Source organism: Chiloscyllium punctatum, chromosome 3, assembly GCF_047496795.1.
Source record: "Chiloscyllium punctatum isolate Juve2018m chromosome 3, sChiPun1.3, whole genome shotgun sequence".
NCBI classification, from domain to species: Eukaryota; Metazoa; Chordata; class Chondrichthyes; order Orectolobiformes; family Hemiscylliidae; genus Chiloscyllium; species Chiloscyllium punctatum.
Genome location: NC_092741.1, coordinates 24399001 through 24424602, shown reverse-complemented (window position 1 = coordinate 24424602; position 25602 = coordinate 24399001). Strand labels below are relative to the sequence as shown.

Genomic DNA, 25602 nt, shown 5'->3' with positions numbered 1-25602 from the left:
TGAGTTTAAAAGTGAGGCAGTTGTATCACAGTTGGTGAGGCCACACCTGGAATACTATGTTGTTTTGGTCTCCTTACTTGCGAAAGGAGATACTGGCACTGGAGGGGGTGCAGCGGAGGTTCACTGGGTTGATTCCGGAGTTAAGGGGAGTTGACTTGTGAGGACAGACTGAGTAGACTGGGATTATATCAATTGGAACTTAGAAGAAGAGGAGGGATCTTAGAGAAACATATATAAAATTATTAAGGGCATAGCTAAGGCAGAAGTAGAGAGGACGTTTCCGCTTACAGGTGAAGGTAGGACAAGAGGGCATAGCTTCAAGATTAGAGGCAGCAGATTTAGGACTAAATTGAGAAGGAACTTCTTCACCCAGAGGGTTGTGAATCTATGGAATTCCCTGCCCAGGGAAGTGGTTGAGGCTTCCTCAGTAAATGTTTTTCAAGCTAAGATAAATAAAGTTTTGAACAGTAAAGGAATTAAGGGTTATGGTGAGCGGGCAGTAGGTGGAACTGAGGCAACAAAAAGATCAGCCATGATCTTACTGAATGGTGGAGCAGGTTCAAAGGGCCAGACGGCCTACTCCAGCTCCTGTTCTTGTACATTCACGGCACTGTCTGTTCACTACGACCTTTGATCTTTTATCTCTCTGAATCTCATGTACTTGGCAAAAGCCCGGCAGAAATGGATAAATACCTTGTATGAAATTACCATATCATCACTGGATAGTAATACTTTAAATCTGAATTGTTAAATGACAATACAAAATAATAAGGTTAGAATTGTAATGCTAAGTATTCCTGTTAAGTTAATCATTATCTCTTTGAATATAATGTCACAAGATTGTAATGTTGAATGCAAATTATAGTGTTTGGTTGAAATATTGTTAAATTTTTATATAAAACTTAGTGTAAAACTGTGATGTGGAATTAATACAGGATCAAAAAAGATGTAATATAAATCCTTACAGATGGAGTAATGTTTAATGGTGTAAAACACAACTTAAAGGTATGATTTTATTGGAGGCAGTTCAGAGATGAGTAATTAGGATAATCCCTGGTCCAGTGGGATTGTTTTATGAGCAAAAGTTGAACAGGTTAGAATTCCAGTCATTGAAGTTGAGAGACGATCATGAAACATATTGGATTCTTAATGAGCGTTCAGGGTAAATGCTGAGAGAGAGACTCTCATGGGAGAATCTAGGACCAGAGGGTATCATATCTGAATATGAGGGGTGCCAGGTTAAAACTGAGATGAGATGGAATTTCTTCACCCAGAGGATTGTGAGTCTTTGGAACCCCTTGACACAAAGAGCTCTGGGGGCAGACTCCATGTATGTTTAAGACTGAGATCGATTCTTGATCAGAAGGAGAAATCAAGGGCTATGGGGAAAGGGCAGGGAAGTGGACAAGGAATGTCGGATCAGCCATGATCTTATAGAATGGTGGGCCAGGCTCGAGGGGCCAGATGACCTACTCCTGTTCCTACCTCTTATAATACATATAGCCATATATAATAACTCTGATGAAGGATCTTACATCTAACAGGCAATTCTTGATTACGTATTTTTATTTCCTGTATCAGTAGTTATATTTCACTTTCTGTCAGCAATCAGCTATCTTTGCAAAACTCTTGGAAAAAACGATTTTACGTTTAAAATCAAGAAAACCGACATCACCTTTATGTCTGTTAACCAAGTGAGGGTCACTCAAAATATCCTTTTTGGTCAAATTGATGCACACATTTTGTTCAGTAATTGAAACTTCCAATTTTCCACATAAATTTTATTTATTAACTTGATGATTAATTATTACTTCGAACAAAATATCAACAAAATACATACTTCACAGCAGCAGAGTTAAATTGAATCTTTACATTGTCTTCTGTGTCTTTATTATTTTCCATTTCCTCCCCCTTTGGTTTCAAGAAGGTACTTTTGCCTCACAACAGTAAGAGGGAGGGCTATCAAACAGTCAATGTAAGCTGAACACATGCATCTAAGAGAATTTCTGAGCAAAAGATCATTACATGGTCAGCAGCTGGTGGTTAGGAAGATATGCTCCATTAATTTGTGAAAAATTGAGTGCTTTATTGTCTTTTGCAAAGCTTAATTCAAAGGAAGTCTTAACATTGATCATTCTGATATAACTTACAAAGAACAGTGAATCAGATTATTGGCATGTCAAGATGTTTTGTGGAGTCTAGAGCAATACCAGTCAGAGACCATTCTGCCCATCATACCTGTACTAGCACTTTGATAGAGTCAATAATTGGACATTATTTGACCTCTTAAGGGTTGCAGCAGGTTCACTGATGGGTTGCTCCCATCACTGGTTTATTTGGACGGCAGTGGGGTGCAGAGGTAGATGGATAGCCTGCGTATTGGATTTAACTAACACCTCAAACCCATCACGGGAGCTTCAAATCCATCCCTTGGTGAGTGTGGATGGATGAGCGAGATGTCAGTGAGGTAGAATGAAATGTTGTCAGTGTGCGTCTGGAATCTGACATTGTGCTTTCCAGAAGATTTTTGCCAAAAGACAGTGTGGTGAGACTGGGCACCACTGGCTGGTGGTGTATTTAACCCCCATCCTTAAGTGCCCTGGAAGAAGTGGTGTTGATTTGCCTCCATGAACAATCGTAGTCTGTGTGTTACAGGGAAATGGGTCAAAAATGCAGGAGCAGGTGATGGCTCAATGGTATTATCACTGGACTGTTAATCCAGAAACCAAGGTAATGCTCTGGGGACCCAGGCCTGAATCCCAACACAGCAGATGGTGGAATTTGAATTGAATATAAATCTGGAAATAAGTGTTTACCGATGACCATGAATCCATTGTCGATTATTGGGAAAACACCCAACTGGTTCACTAATGTGCTTTAGGGAAGGAAGCTGCCATCTTTACCCACATCTGGCCGATATGTGACTCCAGACCCACAGCAATGTGGCTGCTCTCTGGGCAATTAGGCTTGGGCAGCAAATGCTGATCTAACCAGCACTGCCCTCATCCCATGAATAAATAAAGGAAAGGAGTTCTGGAATTTTGACCCAGCCATCACTGAAGGAATATCAATTTATTTTTGGCTTGAAGAGGAATCTGCAGGCGGTGGTTAGTCCATGTATCTGCTGCCTTTGCCCTTCTCGATGGTTGAGGTCACAGGTTTGCAAGGTGCTGTCTAAGGAGCTTAGCTGATTTCTTGCAGTGCACCCTGTAGATTATCCACACTGTTGTGAGTGTGCATTAGTTCAAGAGGGAGTGAATGTTGAAGATGTTGGATGGGCCTACCAAACAAGCAGATCCTTTTGCTTTGCATGATATAAAGCTCCTTGAGTGTTGATTGAGCTGCACCCAACCAGGCAAAAGGAGAGTACTACACCTGACTTGTGACTCCCTACCAGTGCCTTGTAAGTGATGGATAGGCTTTGGGAGACAGGAGGTGAGTTAATCACTTCAGGATTCCTAGTGTCTGACCTGCTCTTGTATCCACTGTATTTTACAAGGTGGTCCATTTGCTTTCTGGTCAATGGTAACCCCAGGATATTGAAAGTGGAGGATTCAGTGATGGTAATGTTATTGAACATTAAGGGATGATGGTACAATTCTCTTTTGATGGAGATGGCCATTGCCTCTGATATAGATGTTACTTGCCACCTGACTGCCCAATCCTGGTTGGTGTCCGTTTGAACATATGAAACAGAAGCAGAAGTCGGCCATTCAGCCCTTCGTGCTTGTTCTAAATTCGACACTGATCAAGGCTGATCTGTTTCAAGATTAGAGTGGTGCTAGAAAAGCACAACTAGTCAGGCAGCATCCGTGGAGCAGGAGAATCGATGTTTCAGGCTGATCTGTTTGTCCAGGTCTTGCTGCATATCATATCTAAGGGTCATGACTGCGGTGTGCATTTTGCAATCGTCAGCGAACACTTCCACTTTTCTGAGGGAGGGGAGGTGATTAATGAGGCAGACGATGATGGCTGAGTCCAGGTCATTCCGTTGAGGAACTGCTGCAGAGATGTTCTGGAGCTGAGATGACCGACCTCCAACAATCATCATCCTATGTGCCAGGTATAACTCGAACCAGCAGAAAGGTTTCCTCTGATTTGTACTGGCTCCAGTTTTGTGAGGGCTCCTGGATTCCATACTTGACCAAGGGCTTCCCAGAACTTTATAAAGATTCAGCATAACTTTGTCACAAATTTACTTATAAATCTGGACCGATAAATCCCAAAATCCCAAACACCTTGCTAACCACTCTCCGAGGGTGCTCTGTTTGCTTCAAAGACTGACGATCATTCCCACCAGGTCACTCTGCTTTGCAGATTGTGTCATTACGTCTACTTTGCCTGTCCCTATTCCTTCTGCTAAATGCACAAGGCTTAGCATTAAACTGCATCGGCCACTTGAAGAACGCCTCATCTTCCGCCTCGGAACACTTCAACCCCAGGGCATCAATGTGGACTTCAACAGTTTCCTCATTTCCCCTTCCCCCACCTCACTCTAGTTCTAAACTTCCAGCTCTGCACTGTCCCCATGACTTGTCCTACCTGCCTATCTCCTTTTCCACCTATCCACGCCACCCTCCTACCTGACCTATCACCTTCATCCCCTCCCCACTCACCTATTGTACTCTATGCTACTTTCTCCCCACTCCCACCCTCCTCTAGCTCATCTCTCCATCCTTCAGGCTCTCTGCCTTTATTCCTGATGAAGGGCTTTTGCCCGAAACATCGATTTAGCTGCTCCTCGGATGCTGCCTGGACTGCTGTGCTCTTCCAGCACCACTAGTCCAGTGCTCATTCTGCCAGCCCACGTTTGTCATGTTGCAAGTCATTCAGTTTATTAGTTGAAAAAATAATTACCATTTTGCTTTTCCAGGCAGTAGTTGGGTTAATTTTCAGATCAATCATTTGACTTAAATATTGAATGAACTGTCATCTGTGTGTAATGTGTAAAATTATCCACTGAATGGCCACCAGCTGGTCAAATTTGATTGCAATGTAGAGTCATTTTCTAAAAGATGGAGTAGGGCTAGACAGGGTAGGGGTCGGTGCCACAGGAGTGGGGTAGACCCTACCATGTTATATTCCACTGAGGGGCTTTCATGAAACAGAAAATTGTCTGATGGGGTACAATTACACTTCAATATTCCAAGGTGTAAAGGTCCCTGGATCTGCAGGAGGACACTAGAAAAGAAAGGAAAACAGAATTTCCTCTGATTAAGATATAAAGAGAGAAAACTTGATCTTTAACTGTGGTAATTACAGTCACAGGCTTATTCAGATGCAACTGAGAAACATCAGACTAGGATTTCAGGAATGTGTCATAATTAACAGGATGTCCCCAGGAATGTGTCACTAATGTGCATGTGTGTGGGACTGTGTCAATATTTACAGGGGGATCCCGGGGAGTGTGTCAGTATTTACTGGGGGGTCCCTGGGGGGGAGTGTGTCAATATTTACAGGGGTCCCTGGGGAGTGTGTCAGTATTTACTGGGGGGTCCCTGGGGGGGAGTGTGTCAATATGTACAGGGGTCCCTGGGGAGTGTGTCAGTATTTACTGGGGGGTCCCTGGGGGGGAGTGTGTCAATATTTACAGGGGTCCCTGGGGAGTGTGTCAGTCTTTACTGGGAGGTCCCTGGGAAGTGTGTCAGTATTTACTGGGGGGTCCCTGGGGAGTGTGTCAGTATTTATAGGGGTTTCCCGGGGAGGGTGTCAGTATTTACAGGGGGGTCCCGGGGAGTGTGTCAGTATTTACAGTATGTGTGGGGGTGAGTCAATATTTACAGGGGGGGCACGGGAAGTGTGTCAGTATTTACAGGGGGATCCCGGGGAGTGTGTCACTATTTACAGGGGTTCCCTGGGGAATCTTCGAGGAGAAAATGAGGACTGCAGATGCTGGAGATCAGAGCTGAAAATGTGTTGCTGGAAAAGCGAAGCAGGTCAGACAGCATTCAAGCTCTTTTTCAGGAATGAGGAAAGTGTGTCCAGCAGGCTAAGATAAAAGGTAGGGAGGAGGAACTTGGGGTAGGGGCATTGGGAATGCGATAGGTGGAGGGAGGTCAAGGTGAGGGTGATAGGCCAGAGTCGGGTGGGGACGGAGAGGTCAGGAAGAAGATTGCAGGTTAGGAAGGCGGTGCTGAGTTCGAGGGATTTGACTGAGACAAGGTGGGGGAGGGGAAATGAGGAAACTGGAGAAATCTGAGTTCATCCCTTGTGGTTGGAGGGTTCCCAGGCGGAAGATGAGGTGCTCTTCCTCCAACCGTCGTGTTGCTATGGTGATGGAGGAGTCCAAGGACCTGCATGTCCTTGGTGAAGTGGGAGGGGGAGTTGAAGTGTTGAGCCACGGGGTGGTTGGGTTGGTTGGTCCGGATGTCCCAGAGGTGTTCTCTGAAACGTTCCGCAAGTAGGCGGCCTGTCTCCCCAATATAGAGGAGGCCACATCGGGTGCAGCGGATGCAATAGATGTTGTGTGTGGAGGTGCAGGTGAATTTGTGGCGGATATGGAAGTGTCTCTTGGGGCCTTGGAGGGAAGTAAGGGGGGAGGTATGGGCGCAAGTTTTGCATTTCTTGCGGTTGCAGGGGAAGGTGCCGGGAGTGGAGGTTGGGTTGGTGGGGGATGTGGACCTGACGAGGGAGTCACGGAGGGAGTCGTCTTTTCGGAACGCTGATAGGGGAGGGGAGGGAAATACATCCCTGGTGGTGGGGTCTGTTTGGAGGTGGCGGAAATGACGGCGGATGATACGCTGGACATGGAGGTTGGTGGGGTGGTAGGTGAGGACCAGTGGGGTTCTGTCCTGGTGGTGGTTGGAGGGGCGGGGCTCAAGGGTGGAGGAGCGGGAAGTGGAAGAGATGCGGTGGAGGGCATCATCGACTACATCTGGGGGGAAATTGCGGTCCTTGAAGAAGGAGGCCATCTGGGTGGTACGGTATTGGAACTGGTCCTCCTGGGAGCAGATGCGGTGGAGGCGAAGGAATTGGGAATATGGAATGGTGTTTTTACAGGGGGCAGGGTGGGAGGAGGTGTAATCTAGGTAGCTGTGGGAGTCGGTCGATTTATAGTAAATTCCGTGTCGATTTGGTCATCCGAGATAGAAATGGAAAGGTCTAGGAAGGGGATGGAGGAGTCTGAGACGGTCCAGGTGAATTTAAGGTCAGGGTAGAAGGTGTTGGTAAAGTGGGATGAACTGTTCAACCTCCTCGTGGGAGCACGAGGCAGCGCCGATACAGTCATCGATGTAGCGGGGGAAAAGGTGGGGGGTGGTGCCAGTGTAGCTGCAGAAGATGGACTGTTCCACATATCCTACGAAGAGGCAGGCATAGCTGGGGCCCATGTGGGTGCCCATGGCTACTCCTTTGGTTTGGAGGAAGTGGGAGGATTGGAAAGAGAAGTTGTTCAGAGTGAGGACCAGTTCAGTCAGTCGAAGGAGGGTGTCGGTGGAAGGGTACTGGTTGGTACGGCGGGAAAGGAAGAAGCGGAGGGCTCTAAGTCCTTCGTGATGGGGGATGGAAGTGTACAGGGATTGGATGTCCATGGTGAAGATAAGGCGTTGGGGACCGGGGAAGTGAAAATCATGGAGGAGGTGGAGGGCGTGGGTGGTGTCCTGAACGTAGGTGGGGAGTTCTTGGACACAGCTACCTGTGATGCAGTATTTGCAGGGGTAATGAGTGTGGTGCAGTATTTGCAGGGGTAGTGTGTGGGGTGCAGTATTTACAGGGGGTAATGAGGGTGGTCCAGTATTTACTGGGGGCGATGAGTGTGGTGTCATTTTTACTGGGTTAATGAGTGTGGTGCAGTTTTTACTGGGGTAACGAGTGTGGTTCATTAATTACTGGGGTAACGAGTGTGGTTCATTAATTACTGGGGCAATGAGAGTGGTTCAGTAATTACAGGGCTAATGAGTGTGGTGCGGTATTTACAGGGGTAATGAATGTGGTTCAGTATTTACTGGGGTAATGAGTTGGTGCAGTATTTACTGGGGTAATGAGTGTGGTGCAGTTTCTACTGGGGTAATGATTGTGGTGCATTATTTACTGGGGTAATGAATTGGTACAGTATTTACTGGGGTAATGAGTGTGGTGCAGTTTTTACTGGGGTAATGATTGTTGTGCATTATTTACTGAGGTAATGAATTGGTACAGTATTTACTGGGGTAATGAGTGTGGAACTGTAATTACTGGAGTAATGAATGGGGTGCAGTATTTACTGGGGTAATGAGTGTGGTGAAGTATTTACAGGGGTTAATGAATGTGGATCAGTAATTACTGGGGTAATGAATGTGGATCAGTAATTGCTGGGGCAATGAGTGTGGTGCAATATTTACTGGGGGAATGAATGTGGTTCAGTCATTACAGGGGTAGTGAGTGTGGATCAATAATTACAGGGGTAATGAGTGTGGTGCAGTTTTTACTGGGGTAATGAGTGTGGTGCAGTATTTACTGGGGTAATGAGTGTGGTGCAGTATTTACAGGGGTGATGAGTGTGGTCCAGTATTTACTGGGGTAATGAGTGTGGTGCAGTTTTTACTAAGGTAATGAGTATGGTGCAGTTTTTACTGGGGTAATGAGTGTGATTCAGTATTTACTGGGGTAATGAGTGTGGATCAGTAATTACAGGGGTAATGAGTGTGGTTCATTATTTACTAGTGCAATAAGTGTGATTCAGTATATACTGGGCTTTGAGTGTGGTTCAGTAACTACTGGGGCATTGAGTATGGTGCAGTATTTACTGGGGCAATGAGTATGGTGCAGTAATTACAGGGGTAATGAGTGTGGAGCGGTATTTACTGGGGTTAATGAGTGTGGTGCATTATTTAATGGGGTAATGCATGTGCTTCAGTATTTATAGGGGTAATGAGTGTGGTGCAGTATTTACTGGGGTAATGAGTGTGGTGCAGTATTTACTGGGGTAATGAGTGTGGATCGGTATTTACAGGGGTAATGAATGTGGTGCAGTATTTACAGGGGTAATGAATGTGGTGCAGTATTTACTGGGGGTAATGCATGTGCTTCAGTATTTACGGGGGGATGAGTGTGGTGCTGTATATACAGGGGTAACGTGTGTAGTGCAGTATTTATTGGGGTGATAAGGGTGGTGCAGTATTTACTGGGGTAATGAGTTGGTGCAGTATTTACAGGGGTAATGAGTGTGGATCGGTATTTACTGAGGTAATGAGTGTGGATTGGTATTTACTGAGGTAATGAGTGTGGTGCAGTAATTACAGGAATAATGAGTGTGGTGCATTATTTACTGGGGTAATGAATGTGCTTCAGTATTTACTGAGGTGATGAGTGTGGTCCAGTATTTACTGGGATAATGAGTGTGGTGCAGTATTTACAGGGGTAGTGAGTGAGGATCAGTATTTACTGGGGTAATGAATGTGGTGCCGTAATTACTGGGGTGCTGAGGGTGGTCCAGTATTTATTGGGGTAATGAGTGTGGTGCAGTATTTACAGGGGTGATGAGTGTGGTCCAGTATTTACTGGGGTAATGAGTGTGGTGCAGTTTTTACTAAGGTAATGAGTATGGTGCAGTTTTTACTGGGGTAATGAGTGTGATTCAGTATTTACTGGGGTAATGAGTGTGGATCAGTAATTACAGGGGTAATGAGTGTGGTTCATTATTTACTAGTGCAATAAGTGTGATTCAGTATATACTGGGCTTTGAGTGTGGTTCAGTAACTACTGGGGCATTGAGTATGGTGCAGTATTTACTGGGGCAATGAGTATGGTGCAGTAATTACAGGGGTAATGAGTGTGGAGCGGTATTTACTGGGGTTAATGAGTGTGGTGCATTATTTAATGGGGTAATGCATGTGCTTCAGTATTTATAGGGGTAATGAGTGTGGTGCAGTATTTACTGGGGTAATGAGTGTGGTGCAGTATTTACTGGGGGTAATGTATGTGCTTCAGTATTTACGGGGGGATGGGTGTGGTGCTGTATATACAGGGGTAACGAGTGTAGTGCAGTATTTATTGGGGTGATAAGGGTGGTGCAGTATTTACAGGGGTGATGAGTGTGGTGCAGTATATACTGGGGTAATGAGTGTGGATCAGTAATTACAAGGATAATGAGTGTGGATCAGTAATTACAGGGTAATGAGTGGGGTGCAGTATTTACTGAGGGAATGAATGTGGTGCAGTCATTACAGGGGTAATGAGTGTGGATCAATAATTACAAGTGTAAAGAGTGTGGTTCCATATTTACTGGGGCGATGAGTGTGGTCCAGTATTTACTGGGGCAATGAGTGTGGTCCAGTATTTACTGGGGCAATGAGTGTGGTCCAGTATTTACTGGGGTAATGAGTGTGGTCCAGTATTTACTGGGGTAATGAGTGTGGTTCCATATTTACTGGGTAATGAGTGTGGTGCAGTATTTACAGGGGTAGTGAGTGAGGATCAGTATTTACTGGGTAATGAATGTGGTGCCATAATTACTGGGGTGATGAGGGTGGTCCAGTATTTATTGGGGTAATGAGTGTGGTGCAGTTTTTACTGTGGTGATGAGGGTGGTCCAGTATTTATTGGGATAATGAGTGTGGTGCAGTTTTTACTGGGGTAATGAGTGTGGTGCAGTTTTTACTGGGGTAATGAGTGTGATGCAGTTTTTACTGGGGTAATGAGTGTGGTTCATTATTTACTAGTGCAATAAGTGTGATTCAGTATATACTGGGCATTGAGTGTGGTTCAGTAATTACTGGGGCATTGAGTATGGTGCAGTATTTACTGGGGCAATGAGTATGGTGCAGTAATTACAGGGGTAATGAGTGTGGTGCGGTATTTACTGGGGTTAATGAGTGTGGTGCATTATTTAATGGGGTAATGCATGTGCTTCAGTATTTATAGGGGTAATGAGTGTGGTGCAGTATTTACTGGGGTAATGAGTGTGGTGCAGTATTTACTGGGGGTAATGTATGTGCTTCAGTATTTACGGGGGGATGGGTGTGGTGCTGTATATACAGGGGTAACGAGTGTAGTGCAGTATTTATTGGGGTGATAAGGGTGGTGCAGTATTTACTGGGGTAATGAGTGTGGATCAGTAATTACAGGAATAATGAGTGTGGTGCATTATTTACTGGGGTAATGAATGTGCTTCCGTATTTACTGAGGTGATGAGTGTGGTGCAGTATTTACTGGGGTAATGAGTGTGGTTCAGTATTTACAGGGGTAACATGTGTGGTTCAGTAATTACTGGGGTAATGAGTGTGGTGCAGTATTTATAGGGGGTACTGAGTGTGGTGCAGTAATTACAGGTGTAATGAGTGTGGTGCAGTATTTACTGGGATAACATGTGTGGTTCAGTAATTACTGGGAGTAACGAGTGTGGTGCAGTATTTACTGGGGGTAATGAGTGTGGTGCAGTAATTACAGGGGGCAATGAGTGTGGTGCAGTAATTACTGGGGGTAACGAGTGTGGTGCAGTAATTACAGGGGTAACGAGAATGGTGCAGTATTTACTGGGGGTAATGTGTGTGGTTCAGTATTAAGTAAGGGCTTTGCCCTGTGTCTGATCTTGCTCCAGACTGTGTGGGGTCTTGAAATTGACCTTGATGAAGCACTAACTCATCTGAGCTGGTGGTGATGTTCGCTTTAACTCTGACACTAAGGGAAGGCCTACATACCATCTCTGTCAGGTTGTCAATGCAGGCGTTCCGTATCCTTTCTGGTGTTGCTGGGCTGTTGAGGCGAAGGGGACCTGTCTTCCCAGAGGTTGCTCTCGCTGCAACGATGGCATCTTTGATTGCAAAGAAAATGGAGGCAGCTAGGAATAAAGGGGGCTCTCCAACAGCCTAGGATGAATGGACAATGTTTATATATCACAGCATGGGCTCAAATTCAACACTTACACTAACCCAGTGAATAAATGGACATTGTTTAAGCCCTCCACCAAGGATCCAGTTACCTGCAGTGATACCAATGTTTGTATTCCATTTAAAATGCTTTTTCTTTTAATTCAGTCACAATATTATGGAGTGTTGCCAAACAAACAGACCTTGGGTTGTAGGTTCACGGTTCCTTAAAAGTTGAGTTGCAGGTAGATAGGATAGTGATGAAGGGGTTCTGGATGTAGGTTTGCTCGCTGAGCTGGAAGGGTCACTTCAAGACGTTTCGTCACCCTACTAGGTAACATCTTCGATGGGCCTCAGGTGAAGCAATGAATATAATCCCTGCTTTCTATTTATATGTTTAAGTTTCTTTGGGTCGATATTGTCATTGCCTGTGGTGATGTCATTTCCTGTTTTTTTTCAGGGGGTGGTAGATGAGGTCTAACTTGATATGTTTGTTGATAGAGTTCCGGTTGGAATGCCATGCTTCTAGGAATTCTCGTGTGTGTCTCTGTTTGGCTCATCCTAAGATGGATGTGTTGTCCCAGTTGAAGTGGTATTCTTCCTTATCTGTATGTGAGGATACTAGTGAGAGAGGGTCATGTCGTTTTGTGGCTAGTTGGTGTTCATGTATCCTGGTGGCTAGTTTTCTGCCTGTTTGTCCAATGTAGTGTTTGTTACAGTTCTTGCAAGGTATTTTGTAAATGACACTAGTTTTGCTCATTGTCTGTATAGGGTCTTCCAAATTCATTAGCTGCGGTTTTAGTGTGTTGGTGGGTTTGTGGGCTACCATGATGCCAAGGGGTTTGAGTAGTCTGGCAGTCATTTGTGATATGTCTTTGATGTAGGGAAGAGTGGCTAGGGTTTCTGGACGTGTTTTGTCTGCTTTGAGTTTGTTGCTGAGAAATCGGCGGACTGGGTTCATTGGGTAACAATTCTTTTTCAATACACGGTATAGGTGATTTTTCTCTGCTCTGCGTAGTTCCGCTGTGCTGCAGTGTGTGTTGGCTCATTAAAATGATGTTCTGATGCAGCTTCGTTTGTGGATGTTGGGATGATTGCTTCTGTAGTTCAGTATTTGGTCTGTATGTGTTGTTTTCCTGTAGACATTGGTTTGAAGTTCCCCATTGGCTGTTCGCTCGACTGTGACATCTAGGAATGGCAGTTTGTTGTTGTTTTCCTCCTCTTTAGTGAATTTTATGCCAGTAAGAGTATTGTTGATGGCTTTGAAGGTTTCCTTTAATTTGTTTCGTTTAGCGATGACAAAGGTGTCATCCACGTAGTGGACCCAAAGTTTGGGTTGGATGGTTGGCAGAGCTGTTTGTTCGAATCTCTGCATTACTGCTGTTGCTAATAACCCTGATATCGGAGATTCCATGGGTGTTCAGTTAGTTCCTCTGAAGGTTTTGTTGTTGAAGGTGAAGTGTGTGATAAAGCATAGGTCCAGTAGTTTGACGATACTGTCCTTGCTGATGAAGTTAGTGGTGTTTGATGAATGTGTCTTTGGGTCTTCTAATAATGTAGTCAGTGTTTCTTTGGCCAGGTTAATGTTGATTGATGTAAACAGGGCTGTTACATCAAAGGAGACCATTATTTCATCCTCTTCTATTTAGTGTCTTTGATGGTCTTCAGGGAATTCTTGGGTGGAGTGGATGGAGTGGCGTGAGTATTCTACTAAGTATTTTAGTCTTTGGTGTTGTTCCTCGACTAATCTGCAAGTTGGTGTTCCAGGTAGTGAGACTATGGGTCTGAGGTGGGGGGGTGGGGGGGCTCCTGGTTTGTGAATTTTGGGTAATCCATAGAAGTGTGGTGTGTTGGATCCATCTGGTTTCATTTTTTGGAAATCTGTCTTATTTATTTCTCCAGATTTCTGAAGTTTTTTGAGTAGGGCTGTGATTCGGTTCTCTAGCTGTGGGGTTGGGTATATAGCCACTTGCTGGTATCTATAAGTAGTGCGTTCACTTTTTCAATGTAGTCTTTAATGTCATTTACAAAATACCGTGCAAGAAATGTAACAAACACTACATTGGACAAACAGGCAGAAAACTAGCCATCAGCATACATGAACATCAACTAATCACAAAACGACATGACCCTCTCTCACTAGTATCCTTACAAGCAGACAAGGAAGGACATCACTTCGACTAGGACAAAACATCCATCTTAGGATAAGCCAAACAGAGACATACACGAGAATTCCTAGAAGCATGGCATTCCAACCAGAACAAACATATCGAGTTAGACCCCATCTACTACCCCCTGAGGGGGGGAAAGAAGGGAAATGACATCACCACAGGAAATGACAATACGAACCCAAAGAAACCCAAACATATAAATAGAAAGCAGGAATTATGCACAGTGCTTCGTCTGAGGCCCACTGCAGATGTTATCTAGTAGGGTGACGAAACATCTGGAAATGACCCTTCCAGCTCAGCGAGCAAACCTAAATCCAGAACCCCAACCTGAGCAACAATTCTTCTCAAAACTCACTATGAAGGAATTCGATTTGCTGGCCTTAATTGGCCAGTGCTTTGAGTATAGGAGTTGGGAGGTCACATTGTGGCTGTGCAGAACACTGGTTAGGCCACTTAAGGAATACAGGTTACCTCTGTATCTGTGGGCAATATGTTCCAAGACCTACCGCGGATGCCCATAACTGTGGATAGTAGTGAAACCTATCATTTAAATGGGAGATTTACTTCTCCAGCAGCCGCCTGGAATTATTTCTGGAATGTTCCATGCAATATTTTCAGGTCGCAGTAAACCGTGGATAACTGAAACCGAATCTGTGGATATGGGGGTTTTTACTGTATTGTGTTCAATTCTACTGCAGATGGAGCAGTTCCCACTTGCGCCTAATTAATTTTCACCTTACTACGAATCTCTTCCAAGGATGCCTATTTGAAGAAGTTCTCTTCCTCTCTCTAAAAGGATCTTAGTGAGTCGCTCGCTCACTGCAACCCCAGGTCATCTCCTCTGTCCTGAAACTCTTCAGCCCTGTCCTTAACCAGAATCCATCCAAGTTTCACCTGCACTTCCACACATGTCATTTACTGCATTCATTCCTCCTGATGCAGTCTCCTCTACATTGGGGTGACAGACACCTACTCACAGAGCGCTTCAGAGAATACCTCTGGGACACCCGCACCAACCAACCCCACCGCCCTGTGGCCGAACATTTCATCTTCCCCCTCCCACTCTGCTGAGGACATGCAGATCCAGGGCCTCCTCCATCCGCACTCCCTCACCACCCGATGCCTGGAGGAAGAACGCCTCATCTTCCGCCTCTGAACACTTCAACCCCAGGGCATCGATGTAGACTTCACCAGTTTCCTCATTTCCTCTCCCCCCAACTTACCCCCACCTTCCAGCTCAACATCATCCTCAGGACCTGTCCTACCTGTCCATCTTCCTTCCCACCTCTCCGCTCCACCCTCCTCTCCGACCTATCACCTTCACCCACACCTCCATCCACCTATTTCACCCTCAGCTATCTTTCCCCAGCCACATCCCCCCTCCCATTTATCTCTCCATTCCCGAGTCTCCCAGCCTCATTCCTGATGAAGGGCTTTTGCACAAAACGTCAATTTTCCTACTCCTTAGATGCTGCCTGACCTGCTGTACTTTTCCAGCACTACTCTAATCTTGACTGCATTCAATTCTAGCCTCCCTGCTATCAGAAGGATGTTGTTAAACTTGAAAGGGTGACGTGATCTGGCTGGAGAGTCTGCAGTCATGGTTTCCGAAGATGACAAGTAATTGTCTTCAGTTGAAGACTGCGAGTCCTTTAAATTGTTTACCGCAGAGAGCTGCGAATGTTCACGCAGTCACTCTACTCAACACTAAACGACTCAATGTAAATTGGATAGACTGGGAAAGTATTATTGAATGGTGAAGCGGGCTGAGTGGCCATATGTTCTGATGTATCATCCTATTGAAAAACTGAGCATTGGAGGGACTATGTATCCTGTTCTGCTTCCTATTGTTTTATATCCTTCTGTTTTTACCCCTCTGGTACCATTCCAGTAAATCTCAAAAGCACCCTCAAACTCCTTGACATCTTTTCTAAAAACGTCATTCCCAGGAGTGGACATAATCCTCCAGCTAAGGTCTGATGATTTTATGACACTGAAGCTATATCATATAAGGCCATTTGTTTAACTGGCCCCTGTTGGTGTTTCTGCCCCACGTCAGTCTCCTCCCATCTCATTAACATATCATTGCACTTCCACAATTGAACAGAACATGCTGAACAATCCCGAGTGTGTTACACTGACAACCGATTTCAGACCACCAGTCATGCTCAGAACCTGGCTCACGTACACTTGCTAGAAATGACGTATATTCATACACAGTTACCCATTCCTTGTCAACAAAAGGAACACGTTGTCACCTTTTTTGAATTACCCAGGAGCTTTAGCAGCCTGCAGTGCCTCCATTGCTTTCTCCCTGGCAACGTCTCAGCTAAAGTTAAAAATCACACAACACCACATTATAGTCCAACAGGCTTAATTGGAAGCACACTAGCTTTCGGAGCGATGCTCCTTCATCAGGTGATAGTGGAGGGCTCGATCGTAACACAGAATTTATAACAAAAATTTGCAGTGTGATGTAACTGAAATTATACATTGAAAAATTGATTGTCTGTTAAGCCTTTCATCTGTTAGAATACAGTGATAGTTTCACTTCTTTCATGTGTAAATCACAAAACCTTTTTTTAAAAGTTGCATTCTTGGGTTAGCTGTTAACAATGGTGATAGCTAGACAATATGTTGAAGGTGTTAGCCCCCTGTGTTCTCTGTCTATGACCTGTTGTTTAGATTGATTCTAATCTAAAAAGTGATAAAACAGAGTTTTACATAAATTCATGCAGTTTTTGAGCTCAGAGTTGTACATGAATGTATGTAGTTTTTGAGCAAAGTGCAATGTAACTCTGCAAGTACAAAAAAATTCACCCCACAAAATATATGTGTGCACGTGGGTCTTTGTCTGTTTGTGTGTGTGTGTGTGTCCGTCTGGGGTGGGGGTTGTGAGTGTGAGAAAGTGTGTGTGTGTGTGTGGTGAGTGCAGAGTGTCTTAAGTCTGTGAGGGGGTGCATGTGTGAGTGTGGGAGTGTGTGTGTCTATAAGGGTGTGTGTGGGTGTCTGTGTGGGCGTCTGTGTGGACCTGCGTCCATGTGTATGTGAGAGTGTGTGTGTGTGTGTGTAGTGCAATGGTGATCACCTGTAATGTGACATGAACCCAAGGTCCCGGTTGAGGCCCTTCCTATGGGTACCGAGGACAGTGGCTGAGCAGGGGCTGATAGCTAAGTTCGGTACTCAAAGGAAGGGCCTCAACCGGGACCTTGGGTTCATGTCACATTACAGGTGATCACCATTGCACTACACACACACTCTCTCGCATACACATGGACACAGGTACACACAGACGCACATACAGACACCCACACACACCCTTATAGACACACACACTCCCACACTCACACATGCACCTCCTCACAGACTTAAGACACTCTGCACTCACTATATACACACACACACACACACACACACACTTTCTCACAGTCACAACCCCCACCCCAGACAGACACACACACAGACAGATAGACAAAGACCCACATGCACACATATATTTTGTGTGGTGAATTTTTTTGTACTTGCAGAGTTACATTGCACTTTGCTCAAAAACTACATACATTCATGTAGAACTCTGAGCTCAAAAACTGCATGAATTTATGTAAAACTCTGTTATCTCACTTTTTAGATGAGAATCAATCTAAACATCAGGTCATAGACAGAGAACACAGGGGGCTAACACCTTCAACATATTGTCTAGCTATCACCAATGTTAACAGCTAACCCGAGAATACAACTTTAAAAAAAAGGTTTTGTGATTTACACATGAAAGAAGTGAAACTATCACTGTATTCTAACAGACAATTCTAACAGAAAGGCTTAACAGACAATCAATTCTTCAATGTATAATTTTAGTTACATCACACGGCAAATTTTTGCTATAAATTCTGTGTTACGATCGAGCCCTCCACAATCACCTGATGAAGGAGCATGGCTCCGAAAGCTAGTGTGCTTCCAATTAAACCTGTTGGACTATAACCTGGTGTTGTGTGATTTTTAACTTTGTCCATCCCAGTCCAACACCGGCATCTCCAAATCATCTCAGCTAAAGAGTTGACTTTCCAACCAATCAGTGTGTTTTTGATCTCAACTGTGATTCTCGCACGGGTCCCAATGATTCCACAATGCACAAGAAAAGCTCCCGCCACACAGCTTTTCACAGCTTCTTCCCTCATTTACACATCTCTGCCCTTAAATGCTTCCATTCATTGATAAATAAAACCTTATCAAAACAACCCTTTTGCTCATGCTGTCTAAGCCCTCCCCACATTTGCGATGTATTCAGATCAGAGCTGGGTTGTCCTCTGCCAACGAAAGTATGGGAAGTGGTGCAGCCAACACATGATGTGGTACTGGTGATTGGAGACTGCGCCTTGTCATTGTTATGGGAGATCTGATGTCATGGCCTTCAGTTTAGTGAAACAATCCATTTCAGCTCACACACAGACTAACGGGAGCAGGTACTCCCTTCTCTCTACCGGTTAAACAGGAATAAAGCAGGAAATACCTTGGAAGAGTAGATGGCTTTTCTGTTCGGAGATTCCCGGAGGAGAGATACATTGAGTTGCATTGGGATATCGCCAGCTGATGGAATCTTGTATGCTCCTGGTCCACGGGTGTACAGGACACCCTCTGGTGAGTACCGTAGTTCCTCCAGGGTAAAATACCCGAGACCCTGCATGAAGCCTCCTTCCACCTCATCCAATCAGAAAAGAGAGAGATTCAAAGCCAGTGTCCCTATAAACACGGACACCTTCCAACCATCTTTCAGAATATCTGGGGTGGCACAGCAGCTCAGTGGTTAGCACTGCTGCCTCACAGTGCCAGAGACCTGGGTTCGATTCTAGCCTCAGGTGACTGTCTGTGTGGAGCTTGCACATTCTCCCCATGTCTGTGTGGGTTTGCTCCAGTTCCCTCCCACAATCCAAAGATGTGCAGGTTAGGTGAATTGGCCATGCTAAGTTGTCCAGAGTGCTCAGTGATGTGCAGGTTTAGGTGGGTTAGCTATAGGAAATGCAGTGTTACAGGGATAGAGTGGGTCTGGCTGGGATGCTCTTCAGACTATCTGTATGGACTTGATGGGCTAAATAGCCTGCCCCCACACAATAAGGATTCCACTATGGTACATTAGATTCTATGATGAATATTGTATTCTCTTTTAGGGGCGTGGGTTTGGCGGGCAAAACCAGAATTGTTTGCCTTAATTGCCCTCGAACAGAGTGCCTTGATCGGCCTTTTTCAGGAAACAGTAAAGAATCAACCACATTGTTATGAGTCTTGTCAGATGCAGTCCAGACTGGGTAAGGGGAGCAGATTTGCCTCCCTAAAGAATCAGATGAGTTTTAATCACAATCAACAGCGGAGATGTGTTCTCAATTCCAGAGTTATGGACTGAATTGAGTGTAAATCCCACCTGTGATGGGATTGTGAATTTATGTCCAGCCAACATTAAACTGGGCCTCTAGGTTTCTAATCCAGTGACATGACCACCACATCCCCATTAATAGTGGGAGCCACCATTCAGGTCCTGAGTGAATACTTACCTCCCGATACACTGTTATCTGGTCATTATCACATTGCTTTCTTTGAGAGGTTGTGCTGTGCAAATTGGCTTCTCCGGATCCTACCTTACCACAGAATGTGGCAAATTGGGCGGCACAGTGGCACAGTGGTTAGCACTGCTGCCTCACAGTGCCAGAGACCCGGGTTCAATTCCCGCCTCAGGCGACTGACTGTGTGGAGTTTGCATGTTCTCCCCGTGTCTGGGTGGGTTTCCTCCGGGTGCTCCGGTTTCCTCCCACAGTCCAAAGATGTGCAGGCCAGGTGAATTGGCCATGCTAAATTGCTCGTAGTGTTAGGTAAGGGGTAGATGTAGGGGTATGGGTGGGTTGCGCTTCGGCGGGGCGGTGTGGACCTGTTGGGCCGAAGGGCCTGTTTCCACACTGTAAATAATCTAATCTAATGTCCTTCATCGGCTGTGAAGTGATCTGGAACATCCTGAGCTCAAGAAAGGTGCTTTGGCAATGCAAGGCAATCCTTTCTCTGTATTCTTTCTCTCTGCCCCACCCACTGTCCCCTGTCACCGTGCCCAGGGGATAACACTCCTCAAGTTGTGTGACAGTGCCTCACCTGACCAATGTCCACAGCTGGGTTCAGGCTATTCCCCACGTCCATGACGATGTCAGTGCGCAGGTTCTGAAATCAAAGACAGACAGCAATAAAGATTTCGATATGTGACACTGATCCGTGGGCCCTTATGGGGAGACCCACACTGTCTGACAGGAACTTGCACAGAGATGTACAACAGACTGAGGTCAATCTCAATCATGGCTGAAGGAACAGTAACTGGAGTCAGCCACAATATTCACAAATGTTGCTTCTGGGAACAAACCAATTTGAGGAGCACAGAGCCCCTCTCTGAACGACCCCTTCCCCTACACTGCTCCCTGCTCTAGCCAAAGAACTGTTCATTTAAGTGAAAAAAATTTTAAAGTCACACATTTGTTTCTTTGGCCTGTAAGCAGGCTGTGTCTGCGTGGAGTTATATGCATATGTCTGAAGTTCATTTCAGGCACAATTAACAGTCACGTGTGTTACTTAATTATGCTGTTTCAATGTTAACAACATCTATGATCAAGTCAGCGTAGGCTTAGTGGGCAGGAAACTCTGAGTCAGGAACATTGCAGGTTCTGCCCCAGAGAACAGAGCACAGTATCTCAGCAGACGCTCCTGTGTCATACTGAAGGAATGCAGCATTGTCAGAGGTGGTACTCTTTCAGATCAATTGTTAAAGTGCAACCACCAACCCCCTTTTCTCTTAAGTAAAAGATCTCATGGTATTATTTTGAAGAAAAGCAATGGAGCGTTTTTTCTGGTGGTGCTACGTAAATGCGCACCTTTGTCGCTTTCTTCAACATGCCGTTCTCCTGTTTTCCACACTCCTGAGTTTTCTAAAATTCTGTGAACTCACATTCGTCGACGAGACATCTCAATCTGACCTTGTCCCATCTGCCAGCACTTGGCCCATATCCCTTTAAACCCTTCCTACTCATATACCTATCCAAAGAACAGAGAACAAAGAACATTTACAGCCCAGGAACAGGCCCTCAGCTCTCCAAGCATGAGCCGACCGAAATCCACTGTCTAAACCTATCGCCCAATTCCCAAGCCTCTGTATCCCTCAGCTCCCACCTACTCATGCATCTGTCCAGATGCACCTTCAGTGAATCTACCGTGCCTGCCTCTGCTGACAACGTGTTCCAGGCACCTTCCATCCTCTGTATTTTTCAGATACCCTTTAAATGTTGTAACTGTACTAGCCTCAGCCACTTCCTTTGGCATCACGCTTTGTGTCAAAAGAGGTCTCTTTTAAATCTTTCCCCTCTCACCCGAAATGTATGCCCAGTAGATTTGGTCTCTCACATCCGAGAAAAAACTTTGACTATTTACCCTCTCCATGCCCCTCATGATTTTATAAACCTCTATAAGGTCACCCCCCAGCCTCCGACGCTCCAGGGAAAACAGCCCCAACCTATTCAGCCTCTCCTATTCAGCTCAAATCCTCCAACCCTGGTAACATCCTTGTAAATCTTTTCTGCACTCTCTCAAGTTTAACAACATCCTTTCAATAGAAGGATGACCAGAATTGTGTGCAGTACTCCAGAAGTGGCCTCACCAATGTTCATGACTTTCTAATTCTTGTACTCAATGTACTGACTAATGAAGGCAACCATACCAAATGCCTTGTTCACCACCCTGTCTACCTGTGACTCCACTTTGAAGAAACTATGCACCAGCACCCATAGATCTCTTTGTTCAGCAATTCTCCTCAGGGCCCTATCATTAATTTTATAAGTCCTGGCCTGGTTTGCCTTTCCAAAATGCAACCCCTCACATTTATCGAAAATTAGATTAGATTCCCTACAGTGTGGAAACAGGCCCTTTGGCTCCACAAGTCCACACCGACCCTCCAAAGAGTAACCCACCCCCCTCTGACTAATGCACTTAATACAATTTAGCATGGCCAATTCACCTGGCCTGTACATCTTTGTGATTGTGGGAGGAAAACAGAACATCCAGAGGAAACCCATGCAGACACAGGGAGAATGTGCAAACTCTCCACAGACAAACAGTCACCCAAAGCTGGAATCGAACCTGGGACCCTAGCACTGTGAGGCAGCAGTGCTAACCACTGAGCCACCATGCCACACCAAATTCCATCTGTCACTCCTTGGCTCATTGACCTGATCAAGGTCTTGTTGTACTCTGATATAATCTTCACTGCCCAAAACACCACCTATTTTGGTGTCATCTACAAATGTTCTAACTTCATCTCCTATATTCACATCCAAATTATTTATATAAATGAAGAGAAACAGTGGACCCAGCACTGATCCTTGTGGCACACTGCTGGTCACAGGCCTCCAGTTTGAAAAGCAACCCTCCACCATCACCCTCTGTCTCCTTCCTTCAAGCGAATTTTGTATGCAATTCGCTAGCTCCTCCTTGGTCGCATGTGATCTAACCTTACTGACCAGGCAAAAGTGAGGACTGCAGATGCTAGAGATGAGGGTCTAGATTAGAGTGATGCTGGAAAAGCACAGCAGGTCAGGCATCATCAGGAATTCCTGATGAAGGGCTTTTGCCCAAAATGTCGATTTTCCTGCTTCTCAGATGCTGCCTGACCTGCTGTGCTTTTCCAGCACCATTCTAATCTAACCTTACTATCCAGTCTACCATGTGGAACCTTGTTGATCGCTTTTCTGAAGTCCACATAGAGAATGTCTACCTCTCTGCCTTCATCAATCTTCTTTGTCACCTCTTCAAAAAACTCAGTATCAAGTTAGTGAGACACAATTTCCTATGCACAAAGCCATGTTGGCTCTTCCTAATCAGTCCTTGCCTTTCCAAATGTCTCAGAATTCTCTCCATCAACTGACACAAGACTCAGCAGTCTATAGTTCCCTGGCTTTTCCTGACAGCCTTTATTAAGTAATGACACCTCATTAGCCGCCCTCCAGTTTTCCGGCTCCTCACCTGTGACTATCGATGATACAAATATCTCAGCAAAGGGCAAGCAATCACTTCCCGGCTTCCCACAGAGTTCTGGGAAACAACTCATCAGGCCTTAGAAATTTATCTACCTTTACATGTTTTAAAACCTCCAGCACCTCCTCTTCTGTAATACTTTTCAAAGCATCACTATTTATTGCCCAAGTTTTCTAGCTTCTGTGTCCTTTTCCTTTGTAAATACTGGCAAGAAATATTCATTTACTATCTCAGCCATCCCTCTCGTTTCCATACATAGACAGCCATGTTGATCTTTAAGGGGCACTATTCTCTCTCCAGTTACTCTTTTGTCCTTAATATACTTATACAATCTCTTTGGATTTTCTTTAACTCCTTGAAACCCACCTATTTGACTGGCGTTTTCAGTGGCCTGCTGTCATATTTTGTTCGATTCTGTCACTGTGAAACATCACGGGCATTAGGGATGCTACGTAGATGCAAGTTGTTGTTGTTGGCTGCTTACCTTGTGATCGCCAGTGAGACAGTCAATTTCAACCTCCGAGCAAGCCACACCATAACTGTAGTAATTGTACGCCCTTCCTTCGTTCTTATCCCAGTCATAGTTCAGATCAGGAGTCCTGGAATAGGAATAGCAACGCGGGTCAATACTTTCTCAAATTATAACCCTTCGCTACATTCCCACTTGTGGCAAATTTCAGCAAAAACCGAAAGAGCGCTTTGTTAAGAATTTCCTTCTCACACCATCGATCATAGGTAGGAATTCTGTGATGAGTAATTCACCTCCTCACTCCCCAACGCCTGTCCATTGTCTGCAAGGCACAAGGCAGGACGATGATGGAATACTCCCCACTTGCCTGGGTGAGTGCAGCTGTTGCAAGAAGCTCAGCATTATCCAGGACAAAGCCAGTCTGCTTGATCGCCAATACCCTGTCTTCAGCAGTCACTCCCTTCACCAGAATGGCAGCAGTGTGTGACACCTGCAAGATGCTTGGCCCTACTAGAGGAAGGATGTTGTGAAACTTGAAAGGGTGCAGGAAAAGATTTACAAGGATATTGCCGGGACTTCAGAGGTTGAGTTATAGGGAGAGGTTACCTAGATGTTACCTAGTATGGTGACAAAATGTCTGAAAACTAATCTTCCAGTTCAACGAGCAAACCTACATCCAGGGAGAGGCTGAACAGGCTGGGGCTGTTTTCCCTGGAGTGTCGGAGGCTGAGGGGTGACCTTATAGAGGTTTACAAAATCATGAGGGGCATGGATAGAGTGAATAGCCACTCTATTGAGAGGGGGGGGGGAGTTCAAAACTAGAGAGCATAGGTTTAGGGTGAGAGGGGAAAGATTTAAAAGGGACCCAAAGGATAACTTTTGCATGCAGAGGGTGGTGCGTGTATGGAATGAGCTGCCAGAGGAAGTGATGGAGACTGGTACAATTACAACATTTAGAAGGCATTTCGATGGGTATATGAATAGGAAGAGTTTAGAGGGATATGGGCCAAATGCAGGCAAATGGGACTAGATTAGGTTAGGATATTTGGTCGGCATAGATGAGTTAGAACGAAGGGTCTGTTTCCGCACTGTAGAACTCTACGACTCTATAGCTTTTCAAACCAATGACTTCTACCACTTAGGAGGAAAGGGCAGCGGATGCCATTACCGGCATGTTCCCATCGAAACCACAAACCATTCCAGTTGGAAATACATCACCCAATGGCAACTGGGAAAAATTCTCGCGGGCAACTCAGGGTCAGCACTAGTGTCTCACTTTATCAGTATGTATTAAAAAAGTGAGGAAGCTGTGCCCAATCTAAACTAACATGCATCAGTTTATAAATGATACAGGAAGATATTGAATGAATGAATGATTCTTGACATGCCTATTTTACAGTGAAATGCAGCACAAAACTTTCATCTATTGCCATAACCCAGTGCCATTTTGATAGTTTAGGAATAAGAGAAAGTGAATGTAAGACTCATGTCAAGAAATTTCTCGGGAGACTTTGTGAATGGCTTGATATATGTCTGTGACACGCATCTGTTACAGTCCATGCCCTTATAACATGGTTGGCCTTATAACATGAGATTTCCCTTGCATTTTGTAATATAGAGTTACTGATACTCCAACAGTTTTTCCATCGTGTGGCAGAATAGGACTCTCTTCCTCTGTCACCATTTGCTTTGGCACTTATTGAAAAATTAATACCCAATCTATTTAGCCACATAATGATCGAGTGCTGGGAGCGATGCACTTGGTTTTCAACCTGGTGCTTCTAGCTCAGTGACAGGGACACTACTCAGTGTTGCTCAGTAGCAGCAGTGCGTACTATCTACTAGATGAACTACAAACATTCACCAAAGATCCTCAGACAGCACCTTCCAAACCCATGACCACTTCCATCTAGAAAGACAAGGGCAGCAGATACATGGGAACACCACCACCTTCAAATTCCCCTCCAAGCCACTCACCATCCTGAATTGGAAATGTATTGCCGTTCCTTCAGTGTCAAAATCCTGGAATTCCCTCCCTAAGGGTTAACCGGCAGCAGGTGGACTGCTTCAGTGTCAAAATCCTGGCCTTCAAGAAGGCAGCTCACCACCACCTTCTCAAGGGGCAACTAGG

General features: G+C 45.1%; 1 protein-coding gene across 1 annotated transcript in view; it reads right to left on the bottom strand.

Moving 5' to 3' along the window:
• Positions 1-4632: 4632 nt before the first annotated feature.
• Positions 4633-25602, bottom strand: part of xdh (xanthine dehydrogenase) — a 149789-nt gene continuing 128819 nt past the window's right edge. Inside the window, exons 34-38 of the mRNA XM_072550825.1 lie at positions 23487-23601; positions 20084-20149; positions 18462-18650; positions 11616-11783; positions 4633-5181 (exon numbers count right to left, since the gene is read on the bottom strand). Coding sequence (XP_072406926.1) covers positions 5131-5181; positions 11616-11783; positions 18462-18650; positions 20084-20149; positions 23487-23601 — 589 coding nt within the window. The 3' untranslated portion in view covers positions 4633-5130. The remainder of the gene's footprint in view (positions 5182-11615; positions 11784-18461; positions 18651-20083; positions 20150-23486; positions 23602-25602) is intronic.